The following is a 21,623-nucleotide window of genomic DNA, read 5'->3' on the forward strand; positions in this document are numbered from 1 at the left end:
CAGACAAATTCCACATTTAAAATATCAAAGATATATATCTTTGATATTTTATATATATATAGGGAATTCATACTTTGGAATTCATCCATTATACATAGGAAGATGCTCCAAGTAATTAAAGGGGCCAAAGCTTAACATTCACGATCCAAGCTGATAAGTAGTGGCTGCTCAATCAAAGGAAGGTTGTATTACAGTGGTTACAGGTTCTTATATAGTGGAATATGATGCAAGGAAGAGACAGAAGGTTAGAACAACCTGTGAAAAAAACCCAGTCCTGTAGAACCATGAAGAAAGCCTCCTCAAATTTTTATTAATTTATTTTTCCATTTTAGGTATCTTTGTATGGATATAGTAACCCTGGTGTTTGTGACAGACAGGGAAGCGAGAGAGTCTGTGTTCCTGGTACATACTATATTTACTTGAATACAGGATAAGGTTTCCCCCCTAATCAGCATTGAGAAAAAAGCACCCCATCTTATATTTGCATACAGGGAAACCTCATTAGATACAGTATCTATTATTAAACTGCTGCCAAAAGCAGCATGTACTCAGCAATGAAAATCAAAAGAAATTAAATTAAATGCAGACAACACTGATTGTGATTATAAAACACATGGCCCATATTTGGTAGACATATTAAAGGGAACCTTTTTTCTATTACAAAAGAACTAAAAGAAACTACATTAACACAAAACTTGACAACCTCCACCTACAACAGTAGCTTGCTCTTATTATACCCCTTTTCACCATTAATGCACTAACCTCTCCTAAAACTCTCCAACCCAGGAAGGAGTAATAATTTTCACTCTGTCTCTTTGCCCTTTTGGAAGAAACACTGCTGTGCCTCTTTCCTCTATCTCATCTCTGCCTTCTCTTTTCCCATCTTGGCAGCCTCTTGATCCACATAATATTTCCATACATAACTCCTAACACTCTGTTCTGGTGAAAGCCAGCCAGTCCCTTGAATAACAGTGGGTTTCTCACCTTCCATATCGCTACCATTACACAAAGTAGTATGGTTCTCAGTCTCTGTGGGTTTATACACATGCTTCAGGAATGGGAGTGGGTGCTTTAATTAGAGTGGCTCTGTGAGCTGCTCTAATTAAAGTGCCTGGAGCTTCACATGTATCAGCGTCCTGGCACTGAAACATGGCAGTTGGGGTGCTTTAAATAAAGCTCTTCCAACAAGCTTTAGTTAAAGTGCCCCCGCCACCATTTTTCAGCATGGGAATGCTGATACATGTCATATTGGAATCTGCTGGAGTATGGTAATTACGTGATTGATTGAGCCTGCTCCAATGTGCTCTAATTACAGTGTGCTGAAGCAGCCTCGCAGTCCTTTGGGTATTAACCCATACAACACCATTTCATACATTAAGTCACAGTTCCTATCGATTGTCCTAAAAAAAATGACACAGTCCCTCTCGGGGCAATCTTTCCTTCCATTTCGGCTACTGTGTATAAATTAGAAATCTCTAACACTTTCTTTTCAAGCTCCATCACCATCCATTGCAGTCTCCCTTCTACAATCGCTTGCACTTGCCACACTTCCACTTCCTTACATTTGAGCAAAATTGCGACACTAGCTACTTGGTTTGCAGCCAACTCTGATCATCACAATGGTCCCCATCCCCATATCTTTTCAAAACGCTTGTAATCCCTCTGTCATGGGATTCTATACTCCTGCAAACATATTATGCCTGCCTTTACCCCACTCATTATTGGCATAATCTTATCCCACCTCTTCCTTGATAACACACCTCTGACATTTATAGATGCAATACATAAAGTCATGCTTATCCATTTAAATTGCATATCTCTACCACCTTACGAGTCTTCTATGTTGCCGCTTGATGCCATTGGCTCTAATCCTCCCCCTCTTTGCATCCCTATAGTCTTTGACAGTTATTTTATTGCTTTAACATTTAAGAAAGATCCCCTTTTCCCCTCTCCTGCACCTTTAAGCTTCTCCCCTCAGCTTTCCCCTCTTCATTTGACCTAGGCCAAATTAGCTCCAGTGAGTTTTTTATCAATCTCTCTCTCTCCCCCTCTCTCTCTTTATCTGTCTTCTTTTTTCTAAACTTCATAGAATGTGATTTTTTTCTTTTCCCAATTGACTCTTCGTCTTTCTCCTGCTCTATCCTTACTCCACCTTATTCTTCCTGTATTGTTCTCTCCTCTTTCTCTTTGCTCTCATCTGTCTCAGAGTCACTTGTTCCACTTGTCTTTCCTTGTCTTCCCTCTTCTGTTGCCAGCTGCACCACTTTGCCTACTGAATTTCACTCTCTTCCTTCCTGGCTCTTCCTTTTTGTGGTAGCTCCTCCACTGCATACATTCTGAATTAACATCTTCTTCTTATCCTTTCCTGTCTCTGCTGCTCCTCTATATATCTAGCTTTATTTGAGAAGGACCATAGGCATCAGTACTGTAAGAGTCCCTCTTTCCTGCAGATAACATGCTCCAGTATTTCTTGGCACTACACCACCCTGTGTCCTTTCCCTTCATATCTGTAGCGTATAGTATACCAGCAATATGTGGCCAGTAAGGCTGTGCAAAACAGCATCATTCCATTTTGACTTCCATTTCAACAGGACAGTGCTGTTTTGAGTTTCATTTGTTTCCAAACCACTGTTCTGTTTCCTTTCGTTGAAACTGTTTCACTGTTTCAACGATTCGGCCATAAGCTATAATGGGGAAGCATGAAACTGCCTATAACTTTCTTGCCTGATTCAGATAAAACTTGCAGGGATGGTAATCCCTTCTGAGGCCATGAAGATTGCCAAGTTTCAAGGAGATAGATTTAAGGGTTTCTGGGATAGATTTAGGGGTTTCACCTCATGCTGCTGACAAGCAAAACTCGTGACATGGGTTGGTGACACTGTGCGTGTGTTAAGGCGTGCCTTCACTGGTGCTGGGGCCTCTACATGACATGGTAGTGTGCCCCAAATGAGGCTTCCTCCTCCCCTACAGTCTCAGTCTGGTCCACTACTTTAAATAACAACAGGTAGAAAAAATAACTTAGTGAGCACTAGCACAGTAGCACCAGCAGCATCTCAGGCAGCCAAACTGTGACACAGCCTTTCTTTCATCTCCTGCAGGAGCTTTTTCTCCAGCAGCTGCCAGAGAACTCTTCCTGCCAGCCCCAGCCCTGGGGCTTAGATGTGCCCAGGGCCCTGTGTCCTTCCAGTCAGGTGCTAGGGGTGTTGGTCTAAGGACATGGAACTGGCTGACAAGGTCCTTTCCATTAGGTCAGTCTAATCTGGTATGTTTTAGCAGATGAACAGAAATATATCTTAGCAAGCTTTTGGGTTGAAAAACCCTTTGTCAGACTGAGGAAGCACATGCAGTTGGTGTGTGTGTGTGCTGTTCCTGGATGGAGGGAATAGTAAAGAATACAGAGGCTGGCATGCAATGCAGGCAAGAAAGCCAGTCAGTAAAAATGGAAATAGAGGCATCAGGGGGTGAGAGGATTGATTCAAATGACCATGGTTGTCATGGGTGACTTCAACTACCTGGACATCTCACGGGAGGATCACTCATCAAAATCTGTGCAGTCTCAAAGCTTCCTATCATGCGTGGATGACCTCTACCTGACTCAAGATGGGCCAACAAGAGGTAAAGCGCTGCTCAACCTGGTGCTGGCTACTGGAGATGACCTAATCGGCAACCTAGTGATTGATGGGAAGCTGGGTGACAGTGACCATGAGCTGATCACCTTCACCATCCACCGTAAAGCTGGCAAGTCAGTCAGCAACACGGAAGTCCTTGACTTCAGGAAAGCTGACTTTGACAAGCTCAGGAGGCTTGTCAGTGAGGCCTTAAGGAACCATGACCCCAGGGGGAGGGGAGTTCAAGAAGAGTGGTTGCTCCTCAAGGGAGTGATCCTCAGTGCACAAGCTAATTTGATTCCAACTCAGAGGAAAGGCATCAAGAGGGGACAGCAGGCCCCCTGGCTCTCCAAGGATCTAGCGGACCTTCTGATGCTAAAAAGAAAGGCCTACAAAGGATGGAAGATGGGATTCATCTCCAAGGAGGATTATTCTGCACTGGTCTGGTCCTGCAGGGAGCAAACCCAGAAAGCCAAGGCTGCAACTGAACTCCAACTAGCCTCAAGCATCAAGGACAATAAAAAGTCCTTTTTCAGATATGTGGGGAACTGGAGGAAAAGTGAGGGCAACATTGGACCCCTGCTGAATCAGATGGGATAATTGATGCCCAGGAAAAAGCCAACCTATTAAATGGGTACTTTGCATTGGTCTTTCGTCAATCCCATGGGATGCCCATGCCCACCACGGGACAGGGAGGTCTGGGTGAGGGAGATCCCCTGCCCTCCATCAATCCTGGTGTCATAAAGGAACACCTTGAGAGGCTGGATACCTTCAAGTCAGCTGGCCCTGACATTCTACTCCCCAAAGTACTCAAGGAGCTGGTGAGCATCATAGCCCAACCTCTGGCACAGATCATAGAATCATAGAAGTAGGGTCAGAAGGGACCTTGTGGAACTTCAAATGACTCAAACGACTTCAAATGGCTCAATCCAGGTAGGCATCAAGCCTCTTCTTAAAGACCCCCAGGGTAGGAGCCAGCACCACTTCCCTTGGATCTTTGAGAACTCCTTGTGCTCTGGTGTAGTGCCCGAAGACTGGAAGAAGGCCAATGTGGTGCTTATCTTCAAGAAAGGGAGGATAGTGGATCTGGCAAAATATAGGTCTATCAGCCTGACTTTTATCCCGGGGAAGATCTTAAAAAACTTTATTAAAGAGGCCATCCTTAATGGACTGGCTGATGCCAACATCCTGAGGGATAGACAGCACGGGTTTGTTGCGGGTAGGTCTTGCTTGACCAATCTCATTTCCTTTTATGCCCAGGTGACCTGTCACCTGGACAAAGGAGAAGAGATTGATATCATATATCTTGACTTCAAAAAGCCTTTGATCTGGTATCCCATGATCACCTCTTGGCGAAACTGGCCAATTGTGGCCTTGGGTCCACCATGATCCACTAGCTCGGAAATTGGCTCCATGGTCGGACCCAGAGGGTAGTAATTGATGAAAGTCAATCATCATGGTGCCCTGTGACCAGTGGGGTCCCCCTTGGCTCTGTCCTTGGACCCATATTTTTCAACATCTTCATTAATGATGTGGACATTGGAGTCAGAAGTGGACTGGCCAAGTTCACCGATGATAACAAACTTTGGGGCAAAGCATCCACACCAGAAGACAGGTGAGTGATCCAGGCTGACCTGGACAGGCTCAGCAAATGAGGAGATGAGAACCTGGTGGTGTTTAACACTGAAAAATGCAAGGTTCTCCACCTTGGGAAGGAAAACCTGTAGTATCCTTATAGGCTCAGCAGTGCTACTCTGGCTAGCACTACAGACGAAAGAGACTTGGGGGTCATCATTGACCACAAGATGAACATGAACCTGCAATGTGATGCTGCAGCTAGTAAAGTGACCAAAACACTGGCTTGCATCCATAGATGCTTCTCAAGCAAATCCTGGGACGTCATTCTCCCCTTATACTCGGCCTTGGTGAGGCTGCAGCTGGAGTACTGTATCCAGTTTTGGGCTTCACAATTCAAAAAGGATGTGGAGAAGCTTGAGAGAGTCCAGAGAAGAGCCATGTGCATGATCAGAGGTCAGGAAAACAGACCTTATGACAAGAGGCTGAGAGCCATGGGGCTCTTTAGCCTGGAAAAGTGCAGGCTCAGGGGTGATCTAATGGCCACCTATAAGTTTCAGGGGTGACCACCAGTATCTGGGGGAACACTTGTTCACCAGAGCTCCCCAAGGGATGGCAAGGTCAAACAGTCATAAACTACTGCAAGACTGTTTCAGGCTGGACATAAGGAAGAATTTCTTTACTCTCCGAGCCCCCAAGGTCTGGAACAGCCTGTCATCAGAGGTGGTTCAAGCACCTAAATTGAACACCTTCAGGAGCAAATTGGATGCTTATCTTGCTGGGATCCTATGACCCCAGCTGACTTCCTGCCCTTCGGGCAGGGGGCTGGACTCAATGATCTTCCGAGGTGTCTTCCAGCCATGTTCATCTTGGAGTCAATGATGACTCCAAGATTCTTTTCCACCTCTGTGCTGACAAGAGGGGCGTTCCCAACCTGTAGGTATGGTGCCGGTTGTTCCTCCCCAGGTGCATCACTTTGCACTTGTCTGTGTTGAATCCTATCCTATTCTCATCCACCCACCCTTGTAACCTGTCTAGGTCCAATTGTAGCCTGTTGCTTCCTTCTAGTGTGCCCACATCTTGTCTTTTCCCCTGCAATAAAACATCCCTTTCAGTTCTTTCTCACCTACTGCCACATACGTCTTCCAAAAATCCTCATAACCTTCTTGGCTCCAATATGAAATTTCCCAAGACTTCCAGTTAGGAAAGGTGACCGGGCTATTCAGATGTTCTACTTTAATATTCAACATTTCAAACAATATTTTTTTCTATAATTTTATGTCTATTCATTGTCTGATTTCTCTGTTCTCCTTCCCCTGTTACTACTGATCTTATTCTCAGGTGTAGATTACCTGCCACTCCGTCTCTTGCTTCTTCCCATCTTCTTTCTCTTTGCAGATCTGGTTTATTGCTCTCACTAATCTTCCTCTTCCCTTTAATCATGGATTTTGGGGGTGGCGGGGGTTTATCTAGACTATGCACACACACACACTGAGCACTGCTGAGCTTTGGGGTTACTATAGCTTGAAATGCTGTTGACTCTGGTGGGGCCCAGCCTAATGTAGCATATGGTAAATCATGAGTCTTTTGGCTTTGGATTAATATCGTGCATAGATTGTGCTATATATAAAAAGGTACAAAACTTCTGCTTGAAAGTGTGTGTAAAGAGCACCTGCACTTAAACCTGCAGCAATTTCATAAAAGGTAAATTGCAGCAATTCTGGATGGACTAAGTCTATGGGTACCCATAGTAATTTGCCTATATGCAAATTATTATAGGCACGTTTATTTCAAGGTCAGTGTTCTCAGATTTGCCTCTCACTTTGCTGTGCTCAGGGAAAGCGGGGTCCAAGAAAGGATAGGAGGAAAGGGCTGAAGAGGAAGGAAGTTGGGGGTGTGTGCAGAGGGCAAGGGGTTACCCGATCCCTCAGATTTATTTTCCTTGCTGTTGCAGTGGGAGGGGGACAAATTCAAAGCAGTCCTCCAATAATTAGATTCTATACCTGGATTCTATTATTAGATTCTATCAATAGTACATACGGATTCCAAAAGAGCATATGTACATATGGGTATTGTATGTACATAAAGTATATGTAGTATAGTACATATGGGTATTTTAATGTTGGAAAACTTTTATTTTAGGATCTCACACTAAGAAAATAGGTTTTATTAACTTTTATAAAGAGACAAAAGTATGTAATAAATTTGAGAAATGGATACATTTTTATTATACCTTGATAATGTCTTTGCTTGCTTCAGTGAAATACTTCAGTATACATTCTTCTCTAATTGTTCTTACCTCACCAGGAGTTTTCTGCATGAGTTACTTATACTACATTTAGAAAAGAATTCAACTTTGCATTAGAGTGCTAGCATCATCGTAATTCTAGTTTCATGCATGGCAGATTCCTTTATAGAGCTAAATTTAATGTATTTCTAATTAAAAAAACTTGGTACTTAGGAATGTTATCACCATCATCATCTTCTTCTTGTTTGCACAGCTCACCATGTTAAAACTGGAACCTGTGAGGTGGTGGCACTCCACAGATGTTGTAATAAGAACAAGATAGAAGAAAGGTCACAGACAGTCAAGTGCTCCTGCTTTCCAGGGCAGGTAGCAGGTACCACTCGAGCAGCTCCTTCTTGTGTTGATGGTGCGACTTCTTCTATTCCTTCATTTTGTTGCATTTTTTAGTGGGTTTTGTAACTCAGTGTGAACACTGAGACTTTCCCTTAAGCCAGCATTCTTTAAAAATGGTGTGAAGGATTCTGAGTTATGAAATGTACACCCAGGATGAATGGGAGAAGAAGATATGAAAAATTAATTATTTACTATTACTCTACGGAAACACTAAATCAAATTATTAGAAGCCTGTGAAAGAGACCTCCTGAGAAACAAACCTTGATCTAACTAAGAGTACCCTTAGTGTCATATCAGTTTCATTTAATTAAAAGTGTTTGTGCTAATGCTACATCAGCATATCAGTTTTGCATACTGCTGTCTTGCATGTTATTCATATATTATTTTGCAACAAAGAAAATAACAATCTGAACTATATGTATATATTTTTGGCGCATTATCAGTCTTAGCCAATTCCATCTATAATGCAATATTAATATTGTACTTTAATCTCACATGAGATAGTATTTGGGTAAATATTGGGCTATTTTATACTTCTCTTTCTCTGACAGAGGATCAGAGTTGTATCACCCAGAGCTGTTGTTGTTGGCCATCATGGAAGCTATAAATAAGTCATCTTTGGGGAATAAATTTAATCAGCATGTACAAACAAAATATACTAACTTAAGCCACAGAAATCTACTGCAAAACTTAGAAACCTAGCTGGCTAAGAAAATACAGTGATGGCAAAGGAATGCTGTGAAATTAGTACTTGAAGTAACATAAATTTAAATAAATATAAATTCATTACACAGAACCTTTCATAAATAGTCTTATTTTATTTAGAAAGATTCTGACTCACATGCAAATTAAAATGTAGATATCAGCCAGTAAATTTATCCTAAGATTTTGAGGGAGACTAAAATAAATGCTGTATATTAATGACACATTAATGCAGCCATTCTGTGAATATATAAATATCTATGTTTTCCCCTCCTGTAGCTTCGATAGTGGAACAGAAATGGTGGTGCCACATGCAGCCATGTCTTGAAGGGGAAGAATGTAAAGTTCTTCCAGATCGGAAAGGATGGAGCTGTTCTTCTGGGAATAAAGTGAAAACAACTAGGGTAGGTACAGTACCAAGTTAACTTTTTACCACCAGCTAACATGCAAATCCAGACTAACTTGGAAACACTGAAAAGGAAACAGGATGGAAGAATAGTGAGGTGGGTAGAGAGTTATATCGACATTGGGCTTTCCTGGGCCTTCATGCTTATCACAGTTTACTTTGCAGATGATTGATCATAGTATTCATTATTCCTGTCATCCTCAGGTGAGCAATAAAGAGAATACAATCAACCCGTTTCTCATTAAACAATAATGACAATTTATATAACATTTGATAGGTGTTTCCCTCCATGACTGGCTGCAAAAATCCTTCACATCCTGCTAAGCCCATGTTAATGTTCCAGATTCACAAGACATTGGTTTACAAGGTGTAAAACAAATGCATTTTTATTAGTTACACAGAATTACCAGGTTTCTACATAGAAACTGATGAATATGGTATGTATTTACTGTCATTACAGAACAATCTTCTGGTGCTTTATGTCTTGTAAGATTGAGAATTACTAAAACATTTTATTAAGGTTCCTTTTTGCATCTGACACTTTTTATATTGTTGTTTCAAAATTGCATTAGAAGAAATCTATCTAACATCATGTACAATTTACAGAAAACAAAGTAAATTTGGGGAATCTGAAACTTTTTATTTGCTAACAAAAGTAGAAGGATAACAAATTTCCTTAGATAACTTAAGCCGTAAGTATCTAGACTTCTCAAAACCTCAACTTCAAACACCAGTAAGGTCAACTCAACCTTGTGAGACAATTTAAATATCCATCATTCAAGCAGACATGCCCATGTGAGTTGCTATGAGACTGCTCCTGTACTTGAAGTTATTTAATAATATTTTGCAGGACCAAGCCCTTAATTGGTTACCATATAAATTATTGTGTTTGTTTGTGTGTGTTTCTTTTAGATGGGGCCTCTATGCCATTTGTAGACACTAAAGATTTTATAGCATTGGACAAAAACATTTCTCTTATCTATGTTGCAATGTATTGTGCACTGACTGGCTACACACCTTCTATTCTTTATGTATGAGTTTTAAACCATTCTGACATTTTGGGGGGGTGAAAGCTACTTTTTAGGTAAGCTGTTCTTTTAAAATATCACCTCAAATTATTAGTTTTAGCACTAATCCCTGGTTGAACAACACCCTCACCTAATTTTCATGCATCCATATGAATCTATATGCAAGCATGTATATATTTATATATATATAAAGGATGTGTGTAGCTAGCATATCCAAATAGAATAAGATGATTCAACAACAGTTGAATCAATAGTTGAACAGATATAGAAAAGAAACTGGAGAAAAAAATGTCTTTAGGTTACATCTCTCTCTCATGTTCATCTAGTCTTCATCGTTCTCACCATTCCTACTTTCTGTGACCTCCCTATAAATAAATTATGTCATTTTGAGAATGATACCTTAGGACAGCAATTATTTCTTTATACCCATAAAGGTGAACAACTTTTTCATCTGAAGTAACCTGTTATCAGAAAGCAAATCGTTCTCCCTAGTATATGGTGGCTACAGCTTTTTCATCAGAGAATTCTCTAGTTTCAAACAACATATTCTTAGAAAACTAATAAAAAGTCCTACATAGAGTCAGTGGGCATGTCTATGTATGATATTAATGCAAAGCAATAAACTTAACATACAGCTGAAACCTAAGCATATTGAGCCAAGTTGGAGCAGCTCTGGCTGACAGGGAGCCCCAGGAACCAACCTACCAACCTGGGGCTGCTCCAACCCACCTCAACGTGCTTTGGAGGAGCTAGCTGGGGCATGAGGGTGCTCCAACGTGGAACTAGCCAGCAAGCAGCCCTACACTAAAGCACCCTTGTGCCCCCAGCAGCCCCATCAGCATCTACAAATGCGTTGCTGCACATTAAAGAATGCCATTGCAGGATAGTACTTGTATTTACAAGTACTAACCTTTGGCAGAGTTAATTAGTTTCCTGCGGTCTAATAGGAGGACATGTGTAGATGTTGAGACTTTACTGCGGAGTTAATTAGGTGGCTCCACAGTAAATATCTTATGTAGATTGCCCACTATTAAGAGGCCAAGAATAATGAGCTTTTGATTATCAAATGAAATCATCCATATGTGATCACCATTTATAATATAAAAGCAAAAAGAAACGAAGCAAGCTGGAAAGTTTGTGTTAATTAAGAACAAAGCAGACATGAAAGCTTTGTTGAACCAGTGTAAAGCTCCATTTCAAGCTTTCTTACTCTGGGATACATATGGAACTAGTAGTTAACTAGTAGCCTTATTAACTGCACGGCAGACTGGCTATAAAGTCATAGGTGATTTCAAAGCAGAACCTGGAGCCAGTATCTGTCTTGCCCATGTCCATTAATGTGCTAATTAACATGGTCTTGAAGGCTGATGGTATACCCTTCTTAATGTTTGTGGTATCAATCACTGGGCATAAACGGCAAGTGAATAATAGGAAAAGATGAATCATTTTTTAAAAATATGGCCTTGTTGAAATATAATATATAATTAATAAATATATCCTTGAATAATTACTTTGGATTACTGTGAATATTGTGGTACTTATAAGTCAAACGTTAAAGATATGCAGGTGGAAATTACTTACTTTAGGAATTTATTCAAAGCCATGGCTGCCCAGCTTCTCACCAGCTTGGGGCCACCACCAGGAGTTGCCCCTGCCTCATGGGCACCCCAGTTTTCCCCCTGCTGTGCGTGTAGCATCACTCACCTGTAGTGCAGGCTGCCTAGCTTCTTTGTCATGAGCAGCCCGGCATCTTCCTGCTGTGTAGGCACACTGGTACTGTAGGCCCTCTCATGCATGCATCTTGGGCCCCCTGATCCCCTCCTGCTATACTCTGTAACCCCCAGGAGCAAGGCAGGAAGTACAAGCCAGAGGAGGGCAGGGGAACCCAAAGAATCTGGCTGCCAAGGGTCAGGCCAGTGGTGGCCAGGTGTGAACCTGTGGGCCACATGCTAATCCTTTGAGGGCTGAATGTGACCCATTGGCTGCCAGTTGGACAGCCCTGTTTTAAGCATTTTGGAATGATATTAAAAAAAATCACTGTCCTACTTCATCTCAGTCCTCCCTTCCTTGCTCCAAGGGCCTTATGGCTAAGAGCAAGCACAACTCAGGGGCATCCAAACCCCAAGCCTCCTGGCTTGGGCCTGCAATAGGATGCCCGCCGAAGGTTTTGGAAACATCTAAAGCCCCAGGTGTGGGTGGAGGATGTTTGCTGGTAGTAGGGCCACTGATGGTTCTAGACTCCTGGATCTAGAATTATAGTTTCATAGTTGGTAGAGTCGGACAGAACCTAAGTAGATCATCTAGTCTGACCTCCTGCCATGTTACCCCTGGTAGTGCTCGGGGGAACAGGGGCTCTCCCATTGCCTGCTGGTCCCCCTTGGCAAGTTTATAGGTGGCCACCAGATCCCTCCTCAGCCTTCTTTTGTGGAGGCAGAACAGGTTCAGGTCCCGTAGCCTCTCATTGTAGGGCCTGTCCTGCTGCCCCCAGTCATGTGAGTGGCCCTCGTCTGGACCCTCTCGATGCTGTCCACATCCCTCCTGAAGTGCGGTGCCCAGAACTGGATGCAGTATTCCAACTGTGGCCTGACCAATGTTGCATAGAGGGGGGGGATCACCTCCCTGGACCTGCTTGTGATGCATCTATGGATGCATGACAAAGTGTGGTTAGCCTTCCTGACCGTGTCCCCACATTGGCAGCCCATGTTCATCTTGGAATCAATAGTGACTCCGAGATCCTTCTCTGCCTCTGTGCTGATGAAAAGGGAGTTCCCCAGCCTGTAGGTATGCTGCTGGTTCTTCCTCCCCAGCTGCAACACCTTGCACTTGTCCATATTGAAGCCCATCCTATTCTCATCCTCCCACCTCTGTAACCTGTCAAGATCTAGTTGTAGCCTGTCCCTCTCTTCTAGCATGCTCACTTCTCTCCACATCTTAGTTTCATCTGCGAACTTGAACAAGGTGCTTTTCACCCCCTTGTCCAAATCGCCGATAAAGATATTGAACAGTGCGGGCCCGAGGACCAAGCCCTGGGGAACCCCACCGCCCACACCTCTCCAGGTCGAAAATGACCTGTCCACCACCACTCTCTGGGTGCAGCCCTCCAGCCAATTTGCAATTCATCTGACTGTGTAGGCATTGACACCACAGACGCCTAATTTTTTAATGAGGATGGGGTGAGAGACAGTGTCGAAGGCCTTCCAAAAGTCCAGGAAGACTACATCCACCACGACACCTGCGTCCAAGGCTTTTGTGACCTAGTCATAGAAGGCCACCAGGTTGGTCTGATAGGAACTGCCTCTAATGAACCCATGTTGATTGCCCCTAAGCATAAACTCACCTGCTGGCCCTTCTTAGATGTGCTCCTGGATAAGTTTCTCAAATAGCTTCCCCAGGACCAAGGTAAGACTAACGGGCCTATAGTTTCTTGGGTCCTTTTTCATCCCTTTTTTGAAAATGGGGACCATATTGGTCCCTTTCCAGTCATCAGGCGCCTCATCAGAGCACCACGAGTGCTCATAAAGCTGTGTCAGGGGTCCTGCAATGACCTCTGCCAGGTCCCTAAGCACTCTGGGGTGGAGATCATCAGGACCTGCTGATTTGAACACATCTAGTCCTTCCAGAAGTTCCCTGACTAGGTCCTCACTGACCCTGGGCCTGCCAGCATCTCCCCTGGGTCCGTCCGGAATCCCAGTGAGGGGGATGTCCCTGTCCCTGCTCAGAAAAATGGAAGCAAAGAAGCTGTTAAAGAGATTAGCTTTGTCATCTGGTGCTACTACCAGATTACCAAGCATGTGCTGCAGAGGCCCCACATTATTTGGTACCTTCTTTTTACCCGCTATGTATTTAAAAAAGGACTTCTTGTTATCTTTGATCCGGGTCGCTAGTCCCAGTTCTATCTCTGCCTTAGCCTTCCTGATAACCCCCCCTACAATCTTGAGCCAAGGAGGTATAATCCTCCTTGGTGATGGCCCTTCCTGTCCGTTGGGTGTACACCTCCTTTTTGGCTCTGAGGCATTTTGGTTAATTTGGCCTCGGATGGAAGTTATAAAAAAAACCCCAAAACAACTTCATCTCAGTATGTTTAATAGTAGAAAAAGATGATATTTATTTATCATGGAAAAGCAGTAAATGTAGAATGACATTCATAATAATTTTATTCCATCACATTTGTATTTAGGTGGTTTGTAAAGTTTGTGTCTATGTTGTCAAACAGTTATGAGAGGGCAAATGCTAAACTAGCACAATAGTGATTTAATTATATTTAGATAGAAATCTGAGTGTGACTACCTATCATAGCATTTCACTGGAATGGGAGAGGATATTCAGAAGTAGATTACGAAAAATAATAGTAAAACTCCCTTAATTTCCAATGAAAGCCCATTTTCCAAGGAAAAGGGATGTAACTGAAAAAATACTGGCTGCTGACAGATTTGAAGAAAACAAACAAATAGTGCTTTACCGGAAGAGGCAGTGCATTAGTTCAACCCAGCTTCTGTATAGATTGGGTGCTTTAGCAGGGGTTTTTGACCCTTTTATATAATGCTGATTCAATCAGCTATTAGATAAAAGCATCAAAAAAGCAGTGCTGAATTGGCCAATCTATACAGATGTTTGGCGAATAGGGTCTAACTAATGTGATGTCTCTTCTGGACATGAAGCGAGCTTGGTGTGGGGGTGTGTAGATTTTAAAGTAAAGCACCTTTTTAATTTTTTTTATTTTTTACATCTGTAAATAGCCAATGTGCCTAGAGAGAGTGAGTGTATTTTTTTTAATTCTGTTTTCCTATTGGCTTAAGCCTGTTAGGAAATGCACTTCTCTCCCAATATTCTTTTCTGCATGGCAATAATGAAATGAGAGACTGAGGATGATTAGTTTTAGCTTTTGAATTTGCTGTTACCCAAGGCAGTCATTAAATCTTGCTAGAGTCAGAACTGACATTCCACTTATGGGATGCAGATGCATTGGCTAAGGCAAGACCACTCCCTCTTTCCACATTAAATGGCTTGTACTGCTATTCTGTTCACTCCATAGCTATAACCTAACTTAACTTAGTTCCCATCACCCATGGCCTGGAGCTGTTGCCCTGGTGGCTTGCCCCTTAAATTGGCTTAGGCAGAAACCTGTTTTCTTACATTTTGTGAATTATAGTTGAGTTCTTCAAGCTCAAATAGACAGCGTGTCTAAGAAGTGGGAGATTTCTATTGCTTATCAGTCCTACCTACAAAAGCTGTGAGAAGGGACAGTCATATCAAATATGTAACCCTAAGGGGATTGCTGGTAAAGATGGAAGATATACACAGTAAAGGTGGGATGAACTAGGTTAGCTTGTGGCACATTTAATATGATATTATGTTGGAGAGATTTTGTTTCTGTTGTTATTTAAGCAATAAATAGGGCAAGCTTTTTTTGCTGTGATTTCTTATGTTTTCTTGTTCTGTGTATTATGCTACTTTTTTTCACTACATCTCTCCCTCCTACTTCTTTAGATTTTTTCTTTGAATTATGTAATTAAATTTGTCCTTTGTTTTACCCAAGCCCTGAGATCTATTCCATTTGGCTAAAAATGAGTAAAGAATTATTCAGCCATATGGAATATCAAGGTACTTCCTCTCTGCCTCAAACAACCTCATATCCAACCAAGTAGCGATGGTCCGATCAGGTATTCACTTAAGGAAGTAAATTGCTAAGAATGCATTCTCCTGGTTAGGAGATGTCCAGGACAGCTAACAACTATGAATACCTTACAAGGATATACTTAGGGTTATAATTGCCCAGGACTGTGGGCAGTCCTCCCTCTCTTCCCTGCTCTGCTTTTTGGCTCCAGAGGTGGTAGTGGGCAGGATGCAGACATGGCAGCTGAAGTTTACAGCTGCTGAAGCGGGTTATCAACTCATTCTTTTTGCTGCAGACACCCATATTGAGCAGGCATGTTTTTGGTGGTAAGAAAATGGGATGACATCTCTCCATAGCAGCTACATTTGAGCACACTATAGAGCTACATTTGTTAGAGTGCCATAGGCTCATTGACACACACTCGTGGAACACCATTGCTTGCTCTGGGGGCTGGAGCTGGAAAGTGCACACAGAGCTGGGGATGTGAAGGTGAGGCATCCCATGGTCTATTCTGGCAGCCCCTTCCCTCTCCCTCCTCACTCCCCTTAAGGCAGCTCTTAGAGTTCATGCCTCTTATACTATTAGATATACCTGATTGTAAACAGGGAAATGAGTGTACTCATAAACAGGTGTACAGAGAATGAGATGCACCTACCATCTTTTAATTTTGGTGTATACCTGGAGGTATTTTATTAGAGCCACTTCAACATGAAAGCCATAGATGTGAACATCAAGAAATCCCAGAGGATTTGAATGAAAATGCATTATTAATATATTGCATGAGGAACCCTAAACTGTGAGATGCTCTAAATCTCTGTTTGGGTGTCAATTATTTATTTGAGTTCTTCTCTATATTTTTCTTTTAATGTATGCATTTTTATTAGCATTCAGTAAAGGTGGAGAATGGGAGGAGATTCAAAATTGTCATACATTTGTCATTTTCAGTGAGTAAATTGTTTGGGCAACTTCCTTTCTGCCCAGACAAATTTAGATGAATGAGCAGGTTTACTAAGTAATTATAAATATTTTATTATGTGTGAATACATTAAACTCTGAAAGCCTTTAGTTACTCACTTTAGCTGACAAAATGCTTTTGTGAGTTTCTATTAAAGAAATCCTTCAAAAACACTAGAAAGCAATATCCCACACTCAAGTTATTTTGTTAGGAAGAATGATTCCTTTTTTAATTTCAGTTGACAAGAAGGTATGCACACGCATTCATTACATCAAGGAATGGGGTTTTCTGTGGGGGATTTTAAGTCATACACACAGAAGCCAGCTGTGCTTGTAATGGTTAATAACATGTTTTCCATTGCCTTTAAAACTACAGGCTTATTTCAAATAACAGAGATGCTGTTCTAAGGAAAAAGATTTAGAGAAATAGGAAAGTGGTTGTGTCCCCTACTTTTACTCATAATCTATAATACCCCATAAATACTTCAATGCCAACTGTTTTTAGAATAAGATACTATACAAGAAAGGCAACACTACATTTTGAATGTAGCCTTCCTTTGATAAACCTCTGTAGTGGCAAACTATTCAGGAATATGTTTCTTTATATATATAACAGCCATGGTTTTGGACACCTTCAAATGACAACATATTTTAAAATACGCTTAAATATGTATTCTGTAAATATGCAACCATGCTTCGATTAAATATGTCACATTTTCAGATGTAAGAACAAAATTCTAAGAATCTGCTGTCCAACAGTAATTGGCAGTCATTGTACAACATTTTAAACGTGATTACTAGATGTAAAACTATATAAAATTAAAATCTGATAGCGTGACAGAAAAAGATCATTTATATTTCTTGAAAAATCACAAGATAAGATATATGTCAGATCATATAATGTCCTTCTAGTAACAAATTAAAGAGAAGGGGTTTTTCCAAATGTAATTTCCGTTGTTTTTTCCCCCCATGTGTAATATGATGCTGGATACAAACTGTTGAAAATGAATGGTCTAGGTTTTGAAATGCTAACCCAGCCACACTGAACTCTTTTGAAATCAGTAGGAAATGGAGGTGTATGGTCACTTTGAAAATTGTGCTAATATTCTTTAATGTGTGGGGAAAAGCAGAATACAGGATAGAGAGAAATCAATATTGAATGCATTACTATGTAACTATATTTCAAACCAATATTAGGAATAGACTACCATAAAAAAAATAAATATTTCAGGGAAAGAGAGAAATAAAAGAGAAATATTGCAGGGGGCAGAGAGAAATCCATATTGAGTATATTTATCTACATTCGAAATCCAAATCTGCTTTCCAAATCGATACCAGAGATGGATGACTGGTGTGAAAAAACAAAAATATTGCAGGGACAGAAAGAAATCCATATTTAGTGTGTTTATCTACATTCCCAAACAATATTAGAGAGAGCCTGAAGTCAGATATTTGTAATATTCATTTAATCTAATTTCAAATCATGGCATCCAACACTGGGGAAAAAAAATGAACAACATGTTCTTGGAAGAGAAGAAGACATCACATCCAGGCTTGCCAAATGGCCAGCCATAATGCCAAAGGTAGATTAATATGCAAAATCCCAACTCTAAATAAATAGTTTTGTTGCTCTCTATTAATACTGCCATTTTCACTTCATCTGCTTCTCCCTCACATGTAGAGATGCTGAATTATTTCTAAATTTAACACAGCTGCTACTAGTGGCAGCATTCATTTAAAAAAAAATATTTTAATCTACTCTTAGATGCTGCTGTATATTCTCTAAGCATATAGAGTAAAAGTTAATCTAATGAGATGTCCTCCTATATAGGCAACGTGCTGACAATTTAAAGACCAGACTCCAAAATCAGCCTTCAGGCTCTCTCTAACAGTCCCCTTTTGCGATTGCCTTCGTAAATAGCTGAATTACCTTAGAAGATTGGTTTCAGAATCTGGGCACTTCTTTTGCCTTCTATATAAACATTAAATCAAAGCAACAAAAGTGAATGACTTCTAAGATATCATAAGGAGAGAAGATTTCTAAAAGCCAGCAGGCTTTTAGATTAGACAGTATATAGGTCAAAAATGAACTCTGAATCTGCATCTGGAATTCAGTTGTCCTGAGATAGATGGAAGCCCATGCACACTATGGTACCTAAGTTGACATGTTTTTCCTGAGAGAAGCTCCGCCATGTAAGCTGGTTGTAGAAATATGTCCAATAATCTAATATTAAGGTGATAAGACATGAAGACCTCTTCCTTTTGACTATGGACCTTACTAAAGTTAGCTTTTTAGGGTGTGTGTAGAAGAAACAGGGGCCCTAGATTGAAGTGGTAGGCTTTATAAAACACTGCTTCCATTTAGGGCTGATTAAACCGTGGTGTCGTGCACACACTCTGCACTTCTCTGCCTCTCCGGTGTGGAGGGGAGGGTGAGCTGCCAGGGGGCGGAGAGGTCCCTGGGCTGGGGGAAGACTGGTGCTTCCCTCTGGCAGCAGTGCTCCCCACCCTGACGCGGCACTTGCCCACAGGCACCTGGTTGGGTGATCCTGGCGGGCACCGCAGCCATGGAAGGAAGCACCGGGCCCTTGTGCAGCTCAGACAGGCAGGCTCCGACGGGAGGGGGAGGAAGGATCAGGCTCGCTGCTTTTCTTAAGTGGAGCCTGCTTTGCTGGGCTGCTGCCAGGCTGCCTGCAGGGCTTTCTACAGAGAGCTGCATGAAGCCTGGTGCTTCACCCTGTGGCTGTAGGGCTGCAAACTAAAACTCCTTGAAGGAGTTTTAGTCATTTAAGGTGCACTCCTAGTCATTTAAGGTGCATTATGCCACCGAATTTCCTACAGCAACTGGAATTAATTCACAATACACCGCCGAGGCGTGCAAACACCAACACCATTGAAGTGGTACAAAAGCATTTAGCCTGCTTTTAAGTGTCATGCACACATGGCTCTTGTTTTGTCTACACACAGCCTTAGGCGGACATAAATGGGAAAAAAAACGCATCTTTCCCCATTGCTGCTGTTCAAAAGTCAGCTGGGGATACTGAGTTGATTTTACATGGGAATGAAACAGCAGTGGATGAGGTGTGCAATCCTGAGACTATAGCCCTACTAACAGAAGTAGGGCACAATCTGTCACAGAGACAAACTCCATGATTTCACGAAGGTGTTTCATGGAAATAACATTCTCTCCATGTTATTTGTTTTGAGCTTCAGCCAGCCGATTTACCTGTCAGTTCTGATCTGAACCAGATAAAGGCAAATTGAGAAATAACCATATCCAAATGTGATGAAAAAATGAAATTCATCTGGATGTTACTGTACCTGAATGTATTTCTCTCTCATTTAGTAATGTCCTATATGTAAAGAAGAGATTGAATTGAATTAGTTGGTAACTGCCACAAGGGAAATGTCAGGGAAGAAAATTATTTTCCAGCACCCTTTTTTGGGTTCTCTAGGAGACAAAAGAATAGAGCTGCTAGAAATCTACTTCCTTCATCCCTGCCAGGATCCAAAGCCAATCCCCAGAACCTGCAGTTAATGAAATCAAGGCAGCAGGTACGGCCAAAGGAATAGATAGACGCTTGGATTTTATCCATTTCTTGGAGAAGATCATCAAACAATGAGACAATAACTATGACTATAATATAATCAGCTGTGCTAGTGGACTGAATGCCATTCCTAGCCTGTCAAGTTTTAGTGTAAAAATAATTAAGTGCTGGAACATATTGCCAGGGGAGGCTGTGGAATCTCCAACATGGATGATACGGGTTAGACCCGTGATTCTCAGCCAGGATGCCCCAAGGTTCTTTCAAGGGGGCTATGAAGTGCCATGCCGCCCGGTATGCAAACATGATGCACAAGATAAACCCCAATATTTCTAATGGAAATTCATGGTGTTAAAAACATTCTGACATGTAGTCTTTTTGAGTTCTTTGCAACAGAAGTACTGCTCTATTAGTAAAAAAAAAAAAAAAAAAAAGGAGTGTAAACTAGGAACTGGCATTTTCTGAGGGGTGCCATGACCCTATCAAAGGGTGCCTTGAGTCTAAAAATGGTTGAGACCCACTGGATTAGATAAATATCTGTCAGGAATGGCTTAGGTTTAGTTGATCTTGCCTTTGGGCAAAAGGGTGAATTCGATGACCTCTTCAGGTCCCTTCCATTTGTATTTTATATGATTCTGTAAAAGGTACCCAGCAAATTTAAAGAGTCTGGTTATTGCTACAAACTTCTAAAAACAGAAGGCTAGAGAAAGGTTGATAATTAGCATGATTTTAAGCATCAAGAGGTAGCATCAATGTTGCCACAGCTATTACTGCTACTATTGCAACTAGCATATGTGCTGCCATTGCCCCTTCTACAATCCCCAAGTCCTTACAGTAAACAATACAGATGAATAAAACAAGGTAGTATATGAGAGTTTAGAGAGAATTTCCTGGCCTGGCAAGAAAAGGAAATTTATCTTGAAACCAAGCCTGATATTAGTGTCAGTGAAGCAGCTATGTTAGTTGATGATCTGTCCTCTTCAGAATCACAAGAGGTGCATGGGTACTTTAGACAGCTGCAGAGGGACAGAAAATGGAATAAGTGTTGCTGTCTTTGCTGCCAAGGCTGAAAGAAATATTGCCTTCCTGCTAATCTATTCTCTCAATCTTTTATTCCTTTTTTCTTCAAAGTTTCCTCAAAAACACAAAGAGAGGTAGGCCATAGTTAGAATTAAGGTGAGCTTTGTCATGAAGTGAACCTGCTCTTGAAAAGTTATATCTACTGTATACTATCATGTTATTGATAGACTAGATACTAAGGGAAAAAGACTGGATAGTTGTGGTTGGCACCATCACAGCTGTGGTAACACATTTCTCACACTAAATTGTGTTAGTATAAAAATATTACTGACATTATGCCATAAAATGAAACAAAAATCTTTCTTTGCTTTTGCTGATACTAGTGTAAAACTTGAAATATGTCTAAGAATGGTACCATAAGCTAGAAGGGGTAAAAAGTGACATAGCTATCTGTCATGTAACAATGGTAAGTAACAGTAGGAATTGATTTCTTCTAATACTGAACCAGGAACTTTATTGAGAAAAAAAGT

General features: G+C 41.4%; 1 protein-coding gene across 3 annotated transcripts in view; it reads left to right on the forward strand.

Moving 5' to 3' along the window:
* FAM19A2 (family with sequence similarity 19 member A2, C-C motif chemokine like) overlaps positions 1–21,623 on the forward strand; it is a 109,619-nt gene that overhangs the window by 62,699 nt on the left and 25,297 nt on the right. For 2 of the 3 annotated variants that reach the window (XM_019543320.1, XM_019543322.1), the window contains exons 2-3: positions 7,685–7,837; positions 8,806–8,930. In XM_019543320.1, the coding sequence (XP_019398865.1) occupies positions 7,685–7,837; positions 8,806–8,930 (278 nt within the window). Of the gene's footprint in view, positions 1–7,684; positions 7,838–8,805; positions 8,931–9,097; positions 9,137–21,623 lie in introns of all 3 variants that reach the window. The other variant, XM_019543319.1, reaches the window with a different exon arrangement.

The sequence above is a fragment of the Crocodylus porosus genome, unplaced genomic scaffold (genome assembly GCF_001723895.1).
Source record: "Crocodylus porosus isolate Cpor-Errol unplaced genomic scaffold, CroPor_comp1, whole genome shotgun sequence".
Taxonomy (NCBI): Eukaryota; Metazoa; Chordata; order Crocodylia; family Crocodylidae; genus Crocodylus; species Crocodylus porosus.